Source organism: Anarhichas minor, unplaced genomic scaffold (assembly GCF_050575085.1).
Source record: "Anarhichas minor isolate MPS153535 unplaced genomic scaffold, ASM5057508v1 ptg000016l, whole genome shotgun sequence".
NCBI lineage: Eukaryota > Metazoa > Chordata > Actinopteri > Perciformes > Anarhichadidae > Anarhichas > Anarhichas minor.
In genome coordinates, this window is record NW_027466462.1 from 3,856,363 (window position 1) to 3,875,966 (window position 19,604).

Sequence of the window (19,604 nt, forward strand, 5' to 3'; positions counted from 1 at the left end):
AGCCGCTGACTTGCAAAGCACTCCTCTCAGATTGCCATGAAAGCTCCACCGTTTCACCGAAACAACAGAAGCAGACGGACGGACGGAGAGATCAGAAAAGACGGGAGGCCATTAGCTGATGAGAGGGCACTTTTGAACTTTTGATGGCGTTCTTTGCCGTTGTTGTCGGTTGAAAACTCACCTTGCAGTGTCGAGGTGGATCTATTATTGTCTTGTGTGTTGAGTGGATCTGAAAAGAGGAGGAACAGGAAGCCAAACAGCACATTTAAAGCAGTTTATTTAGTTTATTTCCAGCAGGAGGTGATGATTGTTCGCTCATATCCCTCCACCAGCCTCTAAAGCCGGACAGATTGAGATATGTTTCTCTCGCCGGCGTCAACATTTTGCACCATCATTCGAGCAAAAGAGTTATGAATATGAGAAACTAATGAGGCTCCTCGAGGCAGGATGCACCAGTGGAGCCGTTTAAAGCAAACCGAGCATCTAGGCTAAATTAATTCTGTATTAACAGTTAACCCCAATCTAATCCCAGTTAACCCTATTTAACACCCGAATACGATCGCTGAGATATGGAAATATGAACACCTGAGCGCTGCGTTTCAGTTGAAATGAGGACTTTAGATCTCACCTGATGGTGATGTTTAAAGCAGAAGGCTTCCTTAAACCGGGCTTTGTTGTATGCTTTACATAATTAACTTTTAATTACTATACAGACTTGTTAAATATGACCCTGGGACATCGTTTCCTGCTTTTCTTTCTGGAGCTCACCTGTCTGAGCAAACTCTGCCGATGAAAGCCGTGAGATGTGGTTGAAAGCTCCGGAAAACGCGAGTCAGCGGATGAGTTTCCGATGTCAAGAATGGGCTAAAAACACAACCAGACGCACTTAATACTTAATAATAATAAGTACAGTTATTTACGTGGGCCTTAAATCTCTGTATCCTTACAAACACTGTTAGCGTTAGCTTCGGTTTGCTGTCGAGGCCACAGATTCAGTCAAAGTGAGTGTTTGACTCTCAAACGGTCCACTCTGGTCGGCATCTCTCTTAAGCTGTGGCTCCTTTTTGGCAACCAAATTATTCATCAACCGAAGACCCGCTCCGTGAGTCATACGATGTCAAATGCGATTCCTCCCACTCGCAGCTGATATCTGCTTTTTGGTGGCTGTAACCTTTTTTTATTTAAGAGACTTAAGAATGAAGCGCTCGACCTCCTGTCGGCGTGAAACCAAGTCCTTAATCTCAACGGCAAACTCCAGTCACAGTGACAAACTTCTTCTTCTTCTGCCGGATCGGCCAGATTGTAGCCCTGAACTGTTTGATGCTCATGCTGAGTCAGCTACATCTGGTGTGATGATGACGGTGATGATGTCGTCTTAACCCTCGGGTTGGCTGACGATGACGTCATGCTTATTAATGTACTGTACCTTGAGTGTAAAGTGAGTTTGAGTGGGAAGCAAATGTTTTCACATTTACATACACTTAAACTGCATCTTTTAAAAAAGTACACTTTAGCGTTGCACAGTTTGAAAAAGCAAGAATCAAAATCGTCTTTTTTTTCTTCCTCGGCAAAATATGGCGCCTACATTACCCACGATGCAACGTGACTGCCGACAGTGAGGTCAGAGATCCAGGCGTGTTGTGCTAGTAGCAGCTTCATAACTATATTTCACAAATGCAGCAGTGCTTCCCAAGACTTTGATGTGTAAAATCAATCGAGGAAACATAAACTGGCCAAAAATACGACGTCTCTTTCTGTCTTTGTGAAGACATTCGGGCCTCATATGTCGATAAAGGGATTCTTCTCTCTCTCACACACACACACACACATAAACATATAAACATATTCTCCTCCACACTGTTTATTGCCTTTTTATTCTCATGTTACCGGAGCATTAGTCTGCTGCTGCGCCACTGAAGGCGAGGAAGCCTCAGCCTCGCTGGAGTCTGACTGCCGATGTGACCGGCATGCTAATGATGTGTAAGACCAGACTAGAGGGGGTACACACACACACACACACACACACACACACACACACCTTCAGTACACTTACATCCTTTCCTAGCTCTCAATTTTGCTCCAACCCCAATCTCCAGTCTTAACACAATTTCTCTCCTCAATGATTGATGCCTCGGCCACTAAAAAGCCACGCCCCCCCCCCCCCCCCCACCACCTCTCCTTCCTTCCGCTCTGTAAGCCCCGCCCTCTCCAGCAGCTCATTGGCTGTCAGCAGGTCACGGATGAGAAGCAGACTGCAGAGCGCTATGACTCATTCTGCTCCGATAGAGGGGGCTTCGGTTCACACAAAGGCAACACCCTCAGGTGTTTCGGCTCTTCGCTGATCGGAGCCGGAGCTCCATCTTGTCCAAATCCACCAAGAGCCTCCGTGATGGCGGCTTTAGTCACCACCAGATTACATGAGAATGTTGCCTAAAGAATATCTTAATTGTGGTACATATTTGCAGTGGTTTAGGCTTAGATGTTATGTCGATCTTTTATAGCTGTATTCATTCTATTAGCGTTGATTTCTTTCCACAACTGGGAGAAATCGTGTCCACAGGGAATTCCCTATTTCTGCTTCTCATAATAACAGGAAGCAGGTATAACATATCTTAATAAGTGTATCTGTACAATATGTAGGGGGCTGGGTATTGAGCCTTGATCAATGAGATAATACCTGATGTAATTAATGATTTTGGAATGGGTTTTATTCAGCACTTACACTTTCACTTTCCCCGTGACACGGGTTGGGCTCTTATTTCATTATATGCAAATATGAAGTCTCAACCACGTCTTCTGTTTCTCCGACCGAGCGACGCCATCTGTGTTATTTCGTGCTCACGCTGTCACTCATCCCGTCCTCTAATGATGCACATTGAGAGCTCCGAGATCTGTATTCAGATGAATTATTCTGTTCGCATCTTAATATAAGAGCAAAAGATTCATCGCTGCTCTGCCAAACTGTTGACATCCTTACAGGCGGTCTCCACTTAGCCGCGAGCTATTTTAAGACTGTTGTTAGTGGGGAACCACATGCTGGTTATTGTTGCTGCCATTCTTTCTCTATCCTCTTCTGTCTTTACACAGATTTTCCCTGCTTCCGCTTGTAAGTTGTGAGAGCATATTTGTCGTGTGTGTGTGTGTGTGTGTGTGTGTACATTAGTGTGTCAGAGGTTAGCGTGTGGAGTCCACAGATAAGCTTATTGAGGACCTCGGGATCAAAAAAGCCCCCATGTGAGGTTTTAAACCACACCAGCTTCGCTTGAAAACACACACACAAAGTTCAAAGTCTAAACTATGTGTGTCATCAGTATTGGAGCGCCTGCTTTTCGCTGATAACCGTGAAATTTCTTTATTTTTTTAGGGTAGAGGATACAAAATAATAACCATAATAATTCAAGTTGAAATATTGATATCACATGTGATAATATTGTGTAAATAATCCAGCGCCTCTCAATTCATTTTGTCTTTACAGTTAATAGTTACAGACTCTCACACTTGTATTTTGAGTGTAATTCATTTGCCAAAAAAGAGACAAAACGCACGATAAATGAGGTTAAATTTGACTGATATCATTATAATCTATTAATATCGTCATCGTGAATTCTTTTGACCACAATAATCGTGTAGTAAAAAGCCTAATGTGACAGCCCTCGTTTGAACACTGTAAAAACCTTCTTCTGTATTCTGGTGGTTATTTCTTCCCTTTTTTAAAAAAAGTGCGTGCGTGTGTGTGTGCAGGCTCAAAGTGAGTGGAAAGGTGGCAGATAAGTGGATGAAGGGTTTGAAAAGACGGCTTGGCTGACTTCACCCCAACTGCTTACATTGAAACGCACACAAACATCATATTCTGCTGTTTGTGATATCCGTGCGTGTGCGTGTGTGAGTAACTCTTAGTTCGGCCTGTAGTTGTTGTTACAAAACTACATTTCTAAGAGCTTTCCATGTAGCCGAGTTCAGAGTTCAGACACACGGTTCCTCTGTCCTGTTGCGTGTCCTCCCTCTTTCTCACTTCCCATATTTCCCGCCTCTGCTGTCAATAAAGGCTCAAATTTAATGCTTTCAAACCAGCCGTCAGAGAGCCATCAGTCACATCGTCAGTCCAACTGTCAAATATGCCCTTTGTGTTCCCTCTTCATCATTGTCCTCAGAACAACACACGATGAAGGTTTAGACTGACAACTCAGCGTGAGCGGTGGCTCTGCTGTGAGCAGGCTGAGTCTTCGTTTTCCAGCTCTAGTCTGCGAAATCTCACACGTCTGGTCTTGACACTTGGGTAATCCGTCGTGCATCCAGCAGCACGTTCTCTTTTATGTTTAACGTTATCGTACTGCGGTTAAGCTGCACTTAAAAGTCCTCTTTGAGGTGCATTTGGGGACTCGTGGGAAGTGTCGGAAAAGTGGTCTCTAGCATGAATGTGGATAATATATATATATATATATATATATATATATCAGACTCTTTACTCTTTCTGCCATCGATCGCGATCACCCAAGGGAGGAGGGGACGCCGCAACTTTGTTTAAGGAAAGGAGACGAGGGCGGAGCAGACGTTACACTGGGGAGGAGACGAATCACTCATGACGAGAGGAGACTGGGGGTGAGATGGGAGGGAAGTTATTTAGAGGGTGAGAAGCCGAGGTGAGAGAATGAATGAGAGGACACGGCGTGAAGGTGTACTTAGCATGTTGTTTTGCTTTGTGACACAGCAAGGTCACACCTCCCATGATGCACCTTCCTCCTTAAAGCCACAAACACACACACACACACACACACACACACACTGAGACGTATTCCTCTGCTTGAATTTCTCATCCGTTTTTCTTACTTTTCCTTTTTACATCCAAAGAGATGCTTCAGGTTTCTTAGTGTGCTGCCATTTTTCTTTCTTCAGGACTGGTTAACTAATTGATACTTATTCTTGAAGCCTAAATCCAGGCATGCACACATTTTCACATTGCTTGTCATTGTAAATTGAATCTTTTCGGACAAAAAAAGGCACTTAGAAGACATTTTTCACTGTTCTTTGATATTTTACAGACTAAATATTATTCAATATCTTGGTAAAAATACAAGAACTCGACAGATAAGTCAATCAAATGAGCCCTAAATGAGCCGAGCTTACCTTTCCTTATAGTAGCTTGATATTTGATATTGCTTTATGGCTTCATCTGTGTGTGTGTGTGCATGACTACGTTTGTCGTCTCTGACCGACACGCTGTCTTTTTTCAGAGACTGGCCTTTCCAAAATGTCAGAGGTCAATCCTCCCACAGACATTATTGAACCGTTGTCTCCCTCAGTCAGCTCCCCCCCCCCCGCTCTCATCTCACCCAGGCCGTCCTCTCTTCAGCTAATAAACAGACAAATAGCAAGGGCTGCTGGGAACCTCATTGTGTTGGGAACCAGGCTTTAAAAACATTGTTGTCATCTTCTCAGCTGTTTGAAGCCAAAACAATAAAAATCCAAATTTAGCCAAGGGGGTTTGGCTCGGACCTGTCAATAAAGCAAAGAAAGTTCTGTAAACTCCTACTTTCATCTTCACTGGAACTAGAGTCTGTAGAAGCAGAAGAACTGAAACTGTGTGTTTCTTTATCCTAGTAGGAGTGTTTCTAATACTCTGGAGCCAGCAGCCGTTAGAGGAACTGCAACCTGAGGCTCTAATGTTGACCTGTGGCGTGTGCGGCTTCATCCAGACATTATCGTTGTTGACATTCAGCGGATGAAGACATCAAATCTTTCTTAAAAACAAGAGTCTGATCCAAGAGATTTAGATCCTGCTGGGAATCAATCGAAATCCCGGCTTAGCTGGACTCCCTAAAAGACAGATTTGGTTTGTCGTTTGTTTTCCCCCCCATCATGCATTGCAGCTTATAGTTACAGCCCAGCTGTTTCGGTGTAGACGCAGGTTTATAATTATTTGTGCTCCCATTGTTCCACTCTCCTCTGTACAATCAAAGGCTCTAGTGTTCTTCGTACACTTGTCTGGTCTCCCTTGAGTCCTGCTTCGCTCTGGTCTTTCCCTCTGTGTAGCTTGACGCTAACGCGTAGCGACGGTGGAGGTGTGGTGACGGGCCGGAGAAGTGAGAACCGGACCGGGGGAGGAAGGAGGAAGGACTGTTTTGACCTTTTACCATGCGACGCCCCTCGTCGTCTGTGGTGTAACAGTGTGGCAGTCGAGGCTGGAGCTCGGCTTTTATTTCATTTGAAAGCATTTGGCTGATTGTCTCATCCAGGAGGGGATTCTCACAGTAGAAGAGAAAAGAGTGACGCAGATAAGAGTCAGAGAATGAATACAAACCAGCAGCTAAGGACCATAGTTGTTTATTGTCATTCCTCTCTTAGTGTTTTCATTTCAGACGAGTACAGAGGTTGAGGTACTGCTTAGATTTCCTCGGTCCTGATGTTCGGTGTATATCCGAGGCACTGATGACATCTTGTTCCAGATTCCATCCATCCTTTAAAGGAGTTTAAGGACCCTCCAGAAGCTATAACGTACAGCTGCGATGGCCGGCGATGAGTGGTGTCACAATCCATTGAGTGTCTCGACAGCTCTGTGATGGATCTCGCTCTGGGAGGGAAGCCGAGCAGGCGTCTGATGTGTGCGGACAAATGCCAAACATTCTCCAGTTTCAGCCTCGATTCACTCCACTCACATCCAGCAGGTGTACGCAGAAGCTGCACTCAGCCATTCCTTTCTATCAGAGGAAAGATTGATTTTGTTATTTTTTTATATTCATATAGGTTTAGCCTCTAGGCCACTTTGATCTTGTGCAGAAAGCCTTTTGGGGGGGGGGGGGGGGGGGGGGGGGAGTCGCTGAGTGTTGGGGCGGTTGCATCAGCAGCCGCGGCCACTCGTCCGTCTCTGACAGGCTGATGAAAGGCAGTAAGTGTGGGGGGGGGGGATGAGAGAGAGACTTTTCTGTCCACTCTGTCTGCCTTTCATCTTTACAGCTGTTAGTAGAAGTTTCAGCGTTACTTCTGTGAATCAGCCCCCCCCCCCCCCCCCCCCCCCCTCCTTCAGTCCAGCTCAGCCCATTGTTTTCATTATTGATCGTGTTGATTGCTTTTTTTCTTCTTCTATTGTTTTCAGTCCCGTTGAATGGATTACTGTGTGACTGCAGGGCAGGCTGTACACAGAGCAGAGATACGGGGACTGATAGTAACTGAATTAACCAAAACCCAAAATGTATTCAAATCAAAATGCTACAAAACACAGAAAAGCAGCCAATCTTTGAGAAAAGACAAAATTGAGACGTTGGAACCAGCTCATTTTTGGCATTTTTACTTCATAAATGAATTAAACGGTTAATTGGTTATCATCATTTTTTGCAACATATTTGTCCTACATACGCATCCTTTTATTTATTTACTGCTTATCTTCTTTCTCTTTTATCCTTTTTACACAGGCCTTGTCAAGCCACGTCTTTCATCCTCAGATCTCAGCTGTCTCTGTTAAAATGTCCCTCACTCATTCATTCACATAACATTCATATCTATCTTTGTGTTTCTCTGTTGTCTTCTCGCCATCACTCTGCAGCCCCTGCTCGTCTCTTTTAGAGGTTTTACTTTCTGTCTCTGAAGCCCCGGAGATGAATTATTGAACAGACTGACCCGCGGCTGCACAGCTGCTGTTTGGCTGAAGTCTTTTCTCCGATTACATTTCATCTTTAAAGTGCTTCTGGTCTCGTATGCGGCGCCGTGTTTTTGGACAGTTTTCTGTCTCGGTGTGCACGTGTGAAGCGATAGGAAGCTTGTGGCCGAGGTGCAGATTGTACTTTCACAAGCTCTTCTTTCTTATATACGGTTCTCATATCGAAGACATCAAGCATCCTTATTTGTGTGTTTGTGTGTGTGTGTGTGTGTGTGTGTGTGTGTGTGTGTGTGTGTGTGTGTGTGTGTGTGTGTGTGTGTGTGTGTGTGTGTGTGTGTGTGTGTGTGTGTGTGTGTGTGTGTGTGTGTGTGTGTGTGTGTGTGTTGACGAACATGTTGGCTTCAGTTGGAAAAAGGACACCTTTACAAGAATAGCAAACCATTTTCAGTCCCATCGGGGGCATAATTGAATTTGAACAGCTTGTCATCAGAAAGAACACAAAGCTGCACTAAAGGACCCTTCAAGTGTCCCTTTTCATTTCATTCTCCCTTCATGTGACGGTCCGCTGGATGAGGCACACACGTGCTGCTGCATGGGTCTGCAGTTAAATGCAGGAAAGGTTACGTACGTACGGAATGAATGGAAAGCACCATGACGTCCTCTAACCCGTCCTCTAACCCAGGCCTCCCTGTGTTCTGTCTTCAGGCTGTTCAACCTGACCCTGAAGAAGCTGATCATGCTGAAGGAGCTGGACAAAGACCTCACCTCCGTGGTCATCGCCGTCAAACTGCAGGTACGAGAAATATCTACAGCCGGACATGGAAATGTAGCAAAGCAGCAGTGGGGCGAAAAGGTTCAATTGATTTGGTTTCATTCACAAAACTATACTTCTGTACATAGAAATATAATCTAATATAACCTGAAATGATTCTATGAAACACAAAGATATTCAAACTCCTATGAAATAGCTGAGTCAACAGTCTTTCAAGCTTGGCTTTAATCAGCAAAATTGTATTTTAGGACTTGAAAGACTTTAATTTCTCTTTCTCTTTAAGCGAATCAAACCAGTTGACCAGTACATGTTGAAATGCTGCTGAATAAGCCACAGAATGAGTGTTCTTTAATAGTTTTTTTGTAAGTGTCTGTAGGAGTTGTTCATTGTTTTGTCAAGTTAGCTTGTTGGATCTGGACACACTTCCTCCTCTCTGTTTACAGCCAGAATACTTGTGCAACTCCTCCACAGTTGTGTTCTCTAAATCACGTTTTCCGTCTCCGTCTTGTCCGTAATAGAAGTGAAACAACAAAACCCTTCCAGTTTTTGACACATGATTCAAATGAGTGCTGTGGCTCTGCTCCCAGTATCTGCTCGTTGGCTTGTTTTCCCTCATCACCATCATCCCCATCTTGTTTTCTCTCGAAGTAAACCGACAGATTCTCTGCTGTGTCTGCCACATAATACACTTTAAGTGGTTTTAATTCCTCCATGCTGCCACTTGCGCACTCTTCCTTCTCTCTGCTCCCTCCTATCTGTCACTTTCTTCTTCTTCTTCTTCTTTGTACCCTGCTCCCATGACGCTCTCTCCTTTGTGTCTCCTCCTCAGGGCTCCAAGCGGATCCTGCGCTCCAACGAGATCCTGCTGTCCTCAGCGGGACTGACAGAGACCGACCTGCAGCTCACCTTCTCCCTGCAGGTAAAGACAAAAGCTTCAGAGAGTGAGGTCAGGTGTCTGTCAGTCAAAAGTCAAACAAAAACTTTGTTCTAGTGCTTTTTTTACCCAACAGAAATTGAAAAAACACAAGAAGTTTTTGACATCTTTCTTATGAATAGTTGAACAAAAGTGCATTCACTCAAATCCTTAACTTTAAAGGTGGAAATACACAACAGATACATGATGTAAAAAACACAATGAGACTGGAAGAATGATTGACAGTTGAATACAAATCAAGCCTTGTTTTTTCACACAGTGGGGAGGGCTTTCTTTTCTTAGCTCCTCTCCTCTCAGGTAGTGCTTGGCACCATCTTCAACCTAAAACTAATCATTTGTTTTTTTTGGAGCTTGTTGACTTGCCTTATAGACTACATTCAGGGCAAAAACAAGTACAGCCTCTCTATGAGGCTGTACTGTATGGTGTATTTATCCAATCGTCATGAAAAAGTTTAACGTGTAATACACATTTAAACATCGACGCTCACACAGCGTTTCTCTACCTCTGTGCATTCAGGCCGAGCTCAGTTAATTTAATTCCCAGCAGGCTTTTCTTCTGCTCTAAATCATCCTTTTCCAATTTCCATGTTTCTAAATGCTGCTAAAAGGTCAGGGAGTTTCTCTCTCTGGATCTCACCGAGTGTGGTGAGCCAAACATTAAACATTATACATTTAACTTCCTGCAGCAGCAGCGCTGCGGAGTGGAAGCCCATTAAAAAGCGAGCGGCACAGTGATTTCATGGCCTTGAACATGGTTACAGGAGTCTGTTTAGTTCCATTTATAGTGCAGCCGGTGAGACACTTAATGAAGGGTTGTGTCATAGTAACGATGGGACTAAGTGGTTTGAAACATCAGGACGCCTGATAATCACGACCTAGGAAACAAATGTCACTGCATCTGAACCCTAGCCACGGCCCCACCTGTGTTTGCTCATGTGTGTGTTTATGTGCGTTTGTACCCGCAGTACCCGCACTTCCTGAAGCGGGACGCCAACAAGCTTCAGATCATGCTGCAGCGACGGAAGCGGTACAAGAACCGGACCATCCTGGGCTACAAGACCTTGGCCCTGGGCCTCATCAACATGGCCGAGGTATCACGACTCGACTCTTTAACAAACAGTGTGACACCGAAATACAACATGGAGGTTTGTTTTCTCTTCCGACCTCACTGTTCAGTGGGAAGAGAAAACAAAGGATTTAAGCAGAAACATTCTATAGTTCCAGTAACCTTGAATTATATAGTTTAATATCAACCTTTCGCCTGCATTTGTCGTTGTCCCACTGATCCTACTACATCAAAACAGGAAGTGGTTAAGTAGGGAATCCCGCCTCTTGCCCGTCCTTAAGTCCTTACATTTCATTTAGTTAAAGTCTGTATAGCAAAGGCTCCTCTTTACAACTGCTCGGCACATTTTTTGCGTACTTCCAGCGCCTCCGCGGCAGCAGATGGAGGTTAAGCTGCGTGTTCGAAGGCACGTCGGTGGCGAGTTCTGTCGAGTCAGCGGAGTCTCGTCCTCTTCACCCTCACAAACGTCCCAGCTGAACGGAGCTGTTGACCCAACAAACCACCGGTCAGAGGCTCATTTCCCTAAACATGCAGCCTCTGCCTTCTGCTTCACAATCTCAGCTGGACTTTGTTTCTCGAGGTGTCGTCACAAAGTGATTTCTAACCCGATATCAACACAAGAGACGGTCTCCTCTCATGCAGATCTGTTATTCTATATTCCTCCGGTATCATTCGGGAACTTATTTAGCTCTAACCTTCATTTAACTTTCGTTCAAACTCAATCCAAGCAAGTGCACTTCCAGATAAAACTCAGACTTCGATCTTTGTCCCTCATAAATGTCGCCATAAATCAAACCCCCCCAATAAAATGTTACGCCTCCACCGAAAGCCCCTCGCAATATGAAACCTTTATAAAAGCTTGTGATTGATGGGGTTTCATGTCTGTACGTGTGTGTGATTGTCTAGTTGCGCAGAATTATTTACAGCTTGAAACACCTTGAACAAACCGGCTCACCACGAAATAGACAGAAGAGGACATAAATACAGACTTGATGAAGTACGAGGTTTGGTGTGAGTCTTTTATTAAATGGAAATCAAACCAAATACAACAGTGAAATAAGCTGCTAGACTACACAGATATGGAGATAGTCCTTGTGAAATCTAAGCCAAGGACTGAAATAATGTGTTGCTGCAGTCTTTGGCCCGCTGGCTGCCTCTGCATGTAAAATGAAGTCAAATTTGTATTCATGAAGCTCCTTCCAGCAGGCAGGTTGTGCTTCATAGACGGCAAAGGACACAGACGAAGACTCGTACGCATGAAAGGTTCAAACTCATTTTCCTTCACAGGCAGAGTGAAAGTCTGACCTCTGCCCAGAGCTCTGTGTGTGTCACAACAATCACATGCTATAGGGGACACACAGTCCCATCACGAGTCACAAGGAAATGTCCCTTTGATGCTGCTCCTTTGATACGACATATCACATAGAAATGACAGGGTCTACATTTTTTAAAATTAATTTATCGTGTGTGTGCTTTTACGAGGCTTTAATTTGACTAAAACCTTCAAGGATAACAGTGTTGTAACTGCCGTTTTACAACCAATAACAGCCTTTAGTAGCCGGAACATTTCCTCTGCAACGCATTAAAAACTGCTTCCAGAGTCATTGTTTTTAACCAATGCAGTTATTGCATTTTCATCGTGCAACATCTTGCATGGTTTGAGTTTTTCCTTTTATCTTGCATTCTACTATTATTTTGCTTCCTCAGTTCCACCCGCAGCACATAACGCTGTGTGATAAAAGTATGTTTTTTGAGCATAATGCGTTTACATGAGTCAATGCAGCATTTTTCAGAAGCTCAACTGGCGTTTCCCAATGAATACGCACATACACACCTCCTCAGATTTCCTCAGGCTTTTAGAGCGCTACCGACGGCATCCGGAGCGTCTGACGCAGGTTAGCTGAACCTCAGCCAGCCGTATGGATGCACAGCAGTCATGTCTCTCTTTAACGTGAGGCTGAGGCTGCCTCCATAACGAGCCGCTCAGACTTCATTAACTCTCCGAGTGTGACCAGACTGCAGAGGGAGAGAGAGAGAGAGAGGCTGGATGTCACTCAGTCAGACACACACACACACAGGAGACTCGATGCTGCCGTTTGCTGCAGAGGAATTGTTTGTTATGCCTCGCGTGTTTGTGTTTTCTGTGGCGTCGTCGGTGCCAGCTTCTATTTTTTTGTCCCTCCTTTCTTCTTCAGCCTCCTTTTTTTTCTCCTCGTTCCATTATCCACCTCCTCTCAACATCCTTCTGTCCGTCCTCGTTTCCTTCCCTCGCTGTGGAACCTGCCTCTGTATCTCTGTGTCTACAGTGCCTTCGTTACAGCCTCACTTTAAATCACGTCTTGTGTTTATCCCTGCTGTGTGTGTGTGTGTGTGTGTGTGTGTACAGGAGCACCACGAGTAAAATAAGAATATTTCTGGTGGAAGTTTATGCATCTGACTTTCGTTCCTTAAATAAATATCTTGTTTGCATTTGCATGCTCATATTTTAGCATTCAGATGCTCCTCATTTATGTAAAAGCAACGGGACACGTTCAGAGCTAAGGCTGCCTTTTGCATTCATTTGACTCTGAAATAAAAAAACAAATCTCCGAAAAACAACATTTTGCCAAAAACAATTTCACTTTGTGCGTCCCCCAAAGCATCATGGGAAGAACATGCGGTCATCTTGTGTGCTTTTTGTAAAAGATGAAGGATGTCTTGATAAATAATAATAAAAAGCTCAGATTTAGTGCAGCTCACTCCGACGTCTGTCTGTCTTCCTGACGTCCAGGTGATGCAGCACCCCAGCGAGGGGGCCCAGGTCCTGGGGCTCCACAGCCAGCTGAAGGACGCCTCGGTGCCCGTCGCCGAGATCCGAGTCTACTCCCTGTCCAGCCAGCCCATCGACCACGAGGGGCCCAAAGCAAAGATGTCTGGTGAGCACGTTGTCTCAACACATCCGTCTCTCTCTCTCTCTGCGCCCTGTCCTCAAATGTCCTCCGTCTCTCCAGATCGCTCTCCGGACATCGACAACTACTCCGAAGAGGAAGAAGAGAGCTACTCGTCGGAACAGGAAGGCAGCGACGACCCCATTCACGGACAGGTGTGTTTGGAGAAGTGTAAACAATGCCGTCACTGTTGTCCTCGATATGTCCTGAGAGGTACGGCCTAATGTAGATAGGATCTGCCCTCCGCGGGAGTTTTGGGTTTAAATATTAAGCTAATTCCCTAAGATAAGTTACATCTTAATACCCCGTCATGTAATAAAGACGGCTTTAGATGTGATGAGGTCAGAATCTGTGATCTTCTCGTTCAAAGTGAAACGTCTTAGGCCGCCCCACTGCCATCTTTATTTGTTCCTGTTGCAGAGGTTGAATGAGCCGGGGACGAGTTCACAAACAACTGTTGTTGTGTCACCTTCTCTCTCTCCCCCTCTCTCTCTCTCTCTCTCTCTCGGCTTATGGGAGAGAGGAGGAGAGAGGGGCGAGGAGATTTGCAGGAGAGCTTGAAAAGGAGCAAACAGACAGCAGGGAGAGATAAGAAGGGAGCAACACGGCTTTGGAGGCCGCATTGAAAATGCTGAAATGAGAGGGGGGGGGGAGGAGTTGATGGTGCAGGAGTGAGGGACGCTACTGCAGGACCGGAGCAGTGAGACGAGACAGAATAAAGGGGAAAAAGCCCAAATTGGTCACAGCTGCTTTATAATTGGGATCTTTTTTTCACCAAGTCGACTGCTGAGATTTCAGACCACGATGGCAAAACCGCTAAAAAAGAAGCTGATCGGTCACAGATGGGTTTTAAACACACTCACCCATGTTTCTTGCCCTGTTTGACTTTGCTGTAAGATCCCAGACCTCAGCAGTACAATGTCATCAAATAGAAAAATAAGGCCGCTGTTTTTCTTATCGTCAACACTAAGAATACCTCGGTCCTTATCTTCCCTACCTGCCTGTTTGCCTGCTTTCTACTAGTTTTGAAAAGGCTCAATAATCTTTTGAAACAGCTGGGCACTGAAGAGTCTCTCAAACGTGAGTCTAACAAGAGGAAATGGAGCATTTGTTTGGGACTATTTTAAGCTGTGGATTAATATGCTACATTTGCACTCAGGCTTATCAGGAGCACCCGGACAGTGAACTGGATTACAAAGAACACAGAGTGCAACAATGGAGGCTCATACACTGTACTTGTTAGTTAGATCAGTTCATTGTTGCTTTTGGCCTTTTAATGGGATTTGTCGACAGCCTTATGCTTTAAAACCAGAGTTGTAATAACCCGGAGTTAACCTCCCTCTCTCTCTCTCTCTCTCTCTCTCTCTCTCTGTTGCTCTCCTCCTTCCTCCCTCTGCCTCTCTTCTCCTTTTCTGCCTCCCTCTCTCTCTCTCTCTCAGTATCTATATGACGAAGAAGACGAGGTGAGGAAGAAGAAACCAAGGCGCAAGCTCCCTTCCAATGCCGCCATCACCAGGGTAAGACACTCACTCACCCCTCCCTCCCTCCCTCTATCTGTCTGTTTTTCTATCTGGTCGACTTGTTTTGCCTGCAAAGCAATTTGCGGCGAGCCCGCTTCATGGAAAAAAAGCCCTTTCAAAGTAAATTTGATGTGACTGGACTCCGCAACCCTCGCCCTCAACTGCCTCCTGCCTCACCTCATTCAACCTCTCCTCCTTATCTGCTCCTCCATCTCCCCCTCCCTCCCTTCTTTCCTCCCTCCCTCCCTTCTTCTCCTTTCATTGGTTTTTCTAAAAATCCATTTTCTCCCTCTCATTCTCGGTACGTGTAATTCAGGCCAATTTTCCGGGAGAAAAACATTGCAACAAGCTCCCTCAATAACATTAACCTTCTGTGTGTGTGTGCGTGTGTCTGTGTGTGTGTGTGTGTGTGTGCACAGAAACAGCAGCAGCAGGGGTTTATCTCAGCAGGTTATTAATGGAGGTCTCTGTGAGATTGTCACTGCTGCTCCCCAACACCACCGCCTGTGGACAACACACACACACACACACACACAAAATAACCATAATTTCTGCACTGCTTGAGTTGAATAACACACACATGTTGAACATAAGCACACACTCAAAAGACATTACAACAGCCCCTCTGCCCCGTACTGCAGTTTGCAGACACACACATCTACATCCCCAGTGTCGAGTATGAAGTCGACGCTCTCCACTTTTCTAGCAGCGAATTAGGACGCGACCTCCAACACACAGCAGCTCTCTAACGCCTCTCAGACTTCCACTTACGTTGATGGTGAAAGCTTTGCTCAAAGCTTTTCTCCAAAAACACCCAGATTTGAACTTGTGTGTCCCCACGCATCCAAATATTGTTGAGCTTCCTCCGGCTGAAAGTTTGTAAAAAGAAGAACTGGAGAGAAATGAGCTTCTGATTACACACCCTTTAAATAAATATAAAGATAAACCCATTTTTAACAATCAAAATGAAAACTGATAATATCTCCACATTAAAGAGGTAATAAAATGACCCCTATTACAATATTTTCAGGTTAAAATGTAAGTAAGCTCCCTCAAAGAAAACCCCGAGCAGTCTCTTTTAATAAACTGCACATCTCTTTGTTAAATACATAAACAGCCCTTTGTACCCATTCAGGCAAACATCTGCGATGGGAGGCGTCGACTTGACAGCCTCGATAAACACGCACGCTCGCGCCTATTCCAGTTAAATAACCCAGGATGCAATTCACAGAAACATCTGCATCGATAACACTTCTGCTGAGGGCGACATGCAGAAACATGTTGTGGTGGTGTATCCATTAAATCTCTCTCCCTCCCACACACACACACACACACACACACACACACACGAGCATACCGCCTCCTCATGTTCTCCTCTCTCTCTCTCTCTCTCTCTCTCTCTACACAGCAACCCAACATCAAGCAGAAGTTTGTGGCCTTGCTGAAAAGGTTTAAAGTCACCGATGAGGTACGCGCTTCAGCCTTTTGCCCTCCTGATATCACACGTCCACGCTTCACGTGTGTGTGTGTGTGTGTGTGTGTGTGTGTGTGTGTGTGTGTGTGTGTGTGTGTGTGTGTGTGTGTGTGTGTGTGTGTGTGTGTGTGTGTGTGTGTGTGTGTGTGTGTGTGTGTGTGTGTGTGTGTGTGTGTGTGTGTGTGTGTGCTTCAGAGGTGAAGTCGACATGTATTTCAGTTTTGGCTTTGTGTGGGAGAGATGTGGCAGAACACCTGAGGTTCAGCTGAAACACTAAACACTGAAATGTGTTTACTGTGCTTCATGGCGCTGCTCACACTTCTGCATCTGAGTCTCTCTGTCTGTGTGTGTGTGTGTGTGTGTGTGTGTTTCTCTTCTCCTAACATTGTTTTGTGTTAGCATGGCTGCTTTTCTTCTGTTTGTCTCTTTTAACCTTTATTTTTGTGGATATATACGTGTTTTTTGTCCTTATTTGTCAGTTTCTTACTGTCATTTATTCTCTAAAATAATGTCTTGTTTAATTTGTCCGGTACGTCTTTCCTTTGTTCTGCCCGTAGCTTCTTAAACATCTGTTTGATTTCTATCATGCTGTTGTATAGGTTTACACAAACAGACTAATCCTCACTTTCCCAAATGTGATATTTTTGCATGAACACGTATATAAAAATGTAACGTAGATACGTTGATGAATTGCTTTTTCTTTCATGTAGATGAGCTTGTGCCTTTGCGAATAATCCCTCTGACATAAACAGGTTTTAAATGAAACGCAGTATAATGGATAAAAAGAGCATCGGTACTGGATCTGTAATAGCTCTCTGTGATTGGTCTTCAGAGTTTATGCGTCCGGATGTTTGGTGTCACGGTTTGACGTGTCCCTTAGTCACTCGTGTCCCCCCGTGCGTTCTCGTCCAGGTCGGTTTTGGCCTGGAGCACGTGTCCAGGGAGCAGATCCAGGAGGTGGAGGAGGACCTGGACGAGCTCTACGACAGTCTGGAGATGTACAACCCCAGCGACAGCGGGCCGGAGATGGAGGAGACCGACAGCATCCTCAGCACACCCAAACCTAAGCTGAGGTAGCGTCACTAGTCACACACCTACAGAATACTCTCCATTGACATTTCAGAGCGCCCTCTGTTGGTGAGAACTGCTAACATCAGTCATGTATTGAAGTTTATTTGAGGCTTACATGAACCAGAATGGGGTCAGTTAACTTTGAATCCATGCAAATGTGAACCAAAACCTAAAATATGTTGTATAAAAACACATTTAATTCCCAGTAATCACAGCTGTGTCACAGCAGGTGGTTTTTATTACTTTACGTCTGAGCCTCTGAATGAGTCAAAACTATAAAAACTCTTTGTTATGACCCCCAGAAAGGCTTATTCTTAGGATGTCAATAACAGAACCGAAGAGTAGCAGACAAATCATTTTTTAAATGACTCTTCAAACTTATTTTTAGTCCTTTCTTTTTGAACTCGGCCTCAATTTCTGGGCTCAAAATATAATAAAGTGCTCAAAATAGCACTATTTGATGGTGTCAGCACAATGTAGTGCTATGAAGCCTGCAAAGCAAAAGGAGCAATATAAATAAATGTGATACGAGTCAAAATGTCATCTATAAAAAAAAGCCCCCAAACACAAGACACAGTCAGTTTTCTTGTGTTTCAGGCCGTTCTTTGAAGGAATGTCTCAGTCCAGCTCCCAGACGGAGATCGGCAGCCTGAACAGCAAAGGCAGTTTGGGTCGAGACACTTTCAGCCCGGTGAGTAGCCGAGGAGCAGCGGCATCAGCAGGAACGTCACTCCTGTGACTGTTTGTTTGGTTTTCCTCCGTCATCGGAGTTTGTTTGTTTGTTTGTCTGTTTGTTTGGTTTTACTCTCGTCATCGGAGCTGACGAGAGTAAATGTGAGCGTCTGACTTCAGGCAACACTTTGTCTTCAGGTAACTCTGGAGCCGGTTCAGCCGCTAAACGGGAAAGAACCCGACAGAAAAACAAAATTGCATTTACGTTAAACCTTTTACAGTTCAGAGTTCATTTACACTTATCATGAATGTTGTCATAACAAGCACACAGTGAGCTTTATTCACTAAGTCCTCTCCCAGTGATTCATTTCACACTCACTGTTTACACGCGGCACTAAATAGCACACAGTCACAGAATAATCGTGTAACAATACACCACGAATTGAAGCGGCATAAGCTCCGAGAACAGCGTGCCACTCCGCATCGACGAGGTAAACATCCAGACTCTGAAGCCAGTGAAAACGGCCCAGCAGGGAGGCAACTGTGCAAATATACAAAAATGTCAGAAACATTTCCTGAATGGAGCAGAAACCCAGCAGCTCTTTGACGGCTGCCATCTGCTCAATAAAAAGTGTGTTTGAATGGATTTCACTGGATGTTTTCGGCTGCATTCAAACAGCTGCAGTTCCTCCTTTCATGGAAGCACTGAAGTAAGCCTTTTGCTGTTGTGACACTTCCTTAAAAGTCTGCTTTTTATTTCTGTTAATGCTCTGCGCGCTAATGAAACTCTGCATAAAGAAGCGGAGAAAAATGAATATCTTTCGGGCATCGCAGCTGCTGCGTTGGATTGTTATGTTGGGATGTTTATTTCTTCCTGTTGCTGCATAATGAACTATGTTGTTCCAGTTTTATTTACTGACTCCGGAGTGTCATTAAGCCTCGTAGACTGACTGCCGCTTCCTCGTCTCACCAGCAGGGGGAGCAGCCTCCTCTGGAGAAGATGAAACTGTCCCGCAGCCGCAACCTGGAGGAGGCCCTGTCTGAGACCGACACACTGGTACGGCTCTTATAGTGTGTGTGTGAGGGAGATGGAATTAATGGTGTGCCGGGATCTTTGTTGATATCACCACGAGGGGGGATTAGCTACCATCTGTGCTGTAAGTGAGACAGATTGAGAGACTCGGGGAGAACAGAGGAAACGGGAGAAACAAAAAAAAAAAGGGAGGAAGTGTCGGAGAAGATGGCTTTAGGATTGCCTGTATCTCCTTTTTTATGACACTGACAGTCTGTGTGTGTGTGTGTGTGTGTGTGTGTGTGTGTGTGTGTGTGTGTGTGTGTGTGTGTGTGTGTGTGTGTGTGTGTGTAGGAGCTAACAGATCAGGAGCTGTTTGCTGAGGTGGGCCCCTGCATCACGGTGTCCGTGGCAGAGAAACCCCGTACACCCATGAAGAGCAGCAAAAGTGAAATCCAGGCCATGCCTTCGCCGAGGTAACGAAACACCCCAAATCACAATAAAAAACAAAACACATCGACTATTTTGTTCAAACTTAATATCGTCGTGTTTTAGTAGAGGTATC

The 19,604-nt window shown here is 44.9% G+C and overlaps 1 protein-coding gene across 3 annotated transcripts in view; it reads left to right on the forward strand.

The window, feature by feature from the left end:
* The window catches only part of pacs1 (phosphofurin acidic cluster sorting protein 1), a 39,016-nt gene that overhangs the window by 12,133 nt on the left and 7,279 nt on the right, over positions 1 to 19,604 (forward strand). For 2 of the 3 annotated variants that reach the window (XM_076092549.1, XM_076092548.1), the window contains exons 2-12: positions 8,297 to 8,384; positions 9,193 to 9,282; positions 10,263 to 10,388; positions 13,134 to 13,278; positions 13,354 to 13,445; positions 14,730 to 14,807; positions 16,219 to 16,278; positions 17,197 to 17,357; positions 17,953 to 18,046; positions 19,001 to 19,084; positions 19,394 to 19,515. In XM_076092549.1, the coding sequence (XP_075948664.1) occupies positions 8,297 to 8,384; positions 9,193 to 9,282; positions 10,263 to 10,388; positions 13,134 to 13,278; positions 13,354 to 13,445; positions 14,730 to 14,807; positions 16,219 to 16,278; positions 17,197 to 17,357; positions 17,953 to 18,046; positions 19,001 to 19,084; positions 19,394 to 19,515 (1,140 nt within the window). The remainder of the gene's footprint in view (positions 1 to 8,296; positions 8,385 to 9,192; positions 9,283 to 10,262; positions 10,389 to 13,133; positions 13,279 to 13,353; positions 13,446 to 14,729; positions 14,808 to 16,218; positions 16,279 to 17,196; positions 17,358 to 17,952; positions 18,047 to 19,000; positions 19,085 to 19,393; positions 19,516 to 19,604) is intronic. The other variant, XM_076092550.1, reaches the window with a different exon arrangement.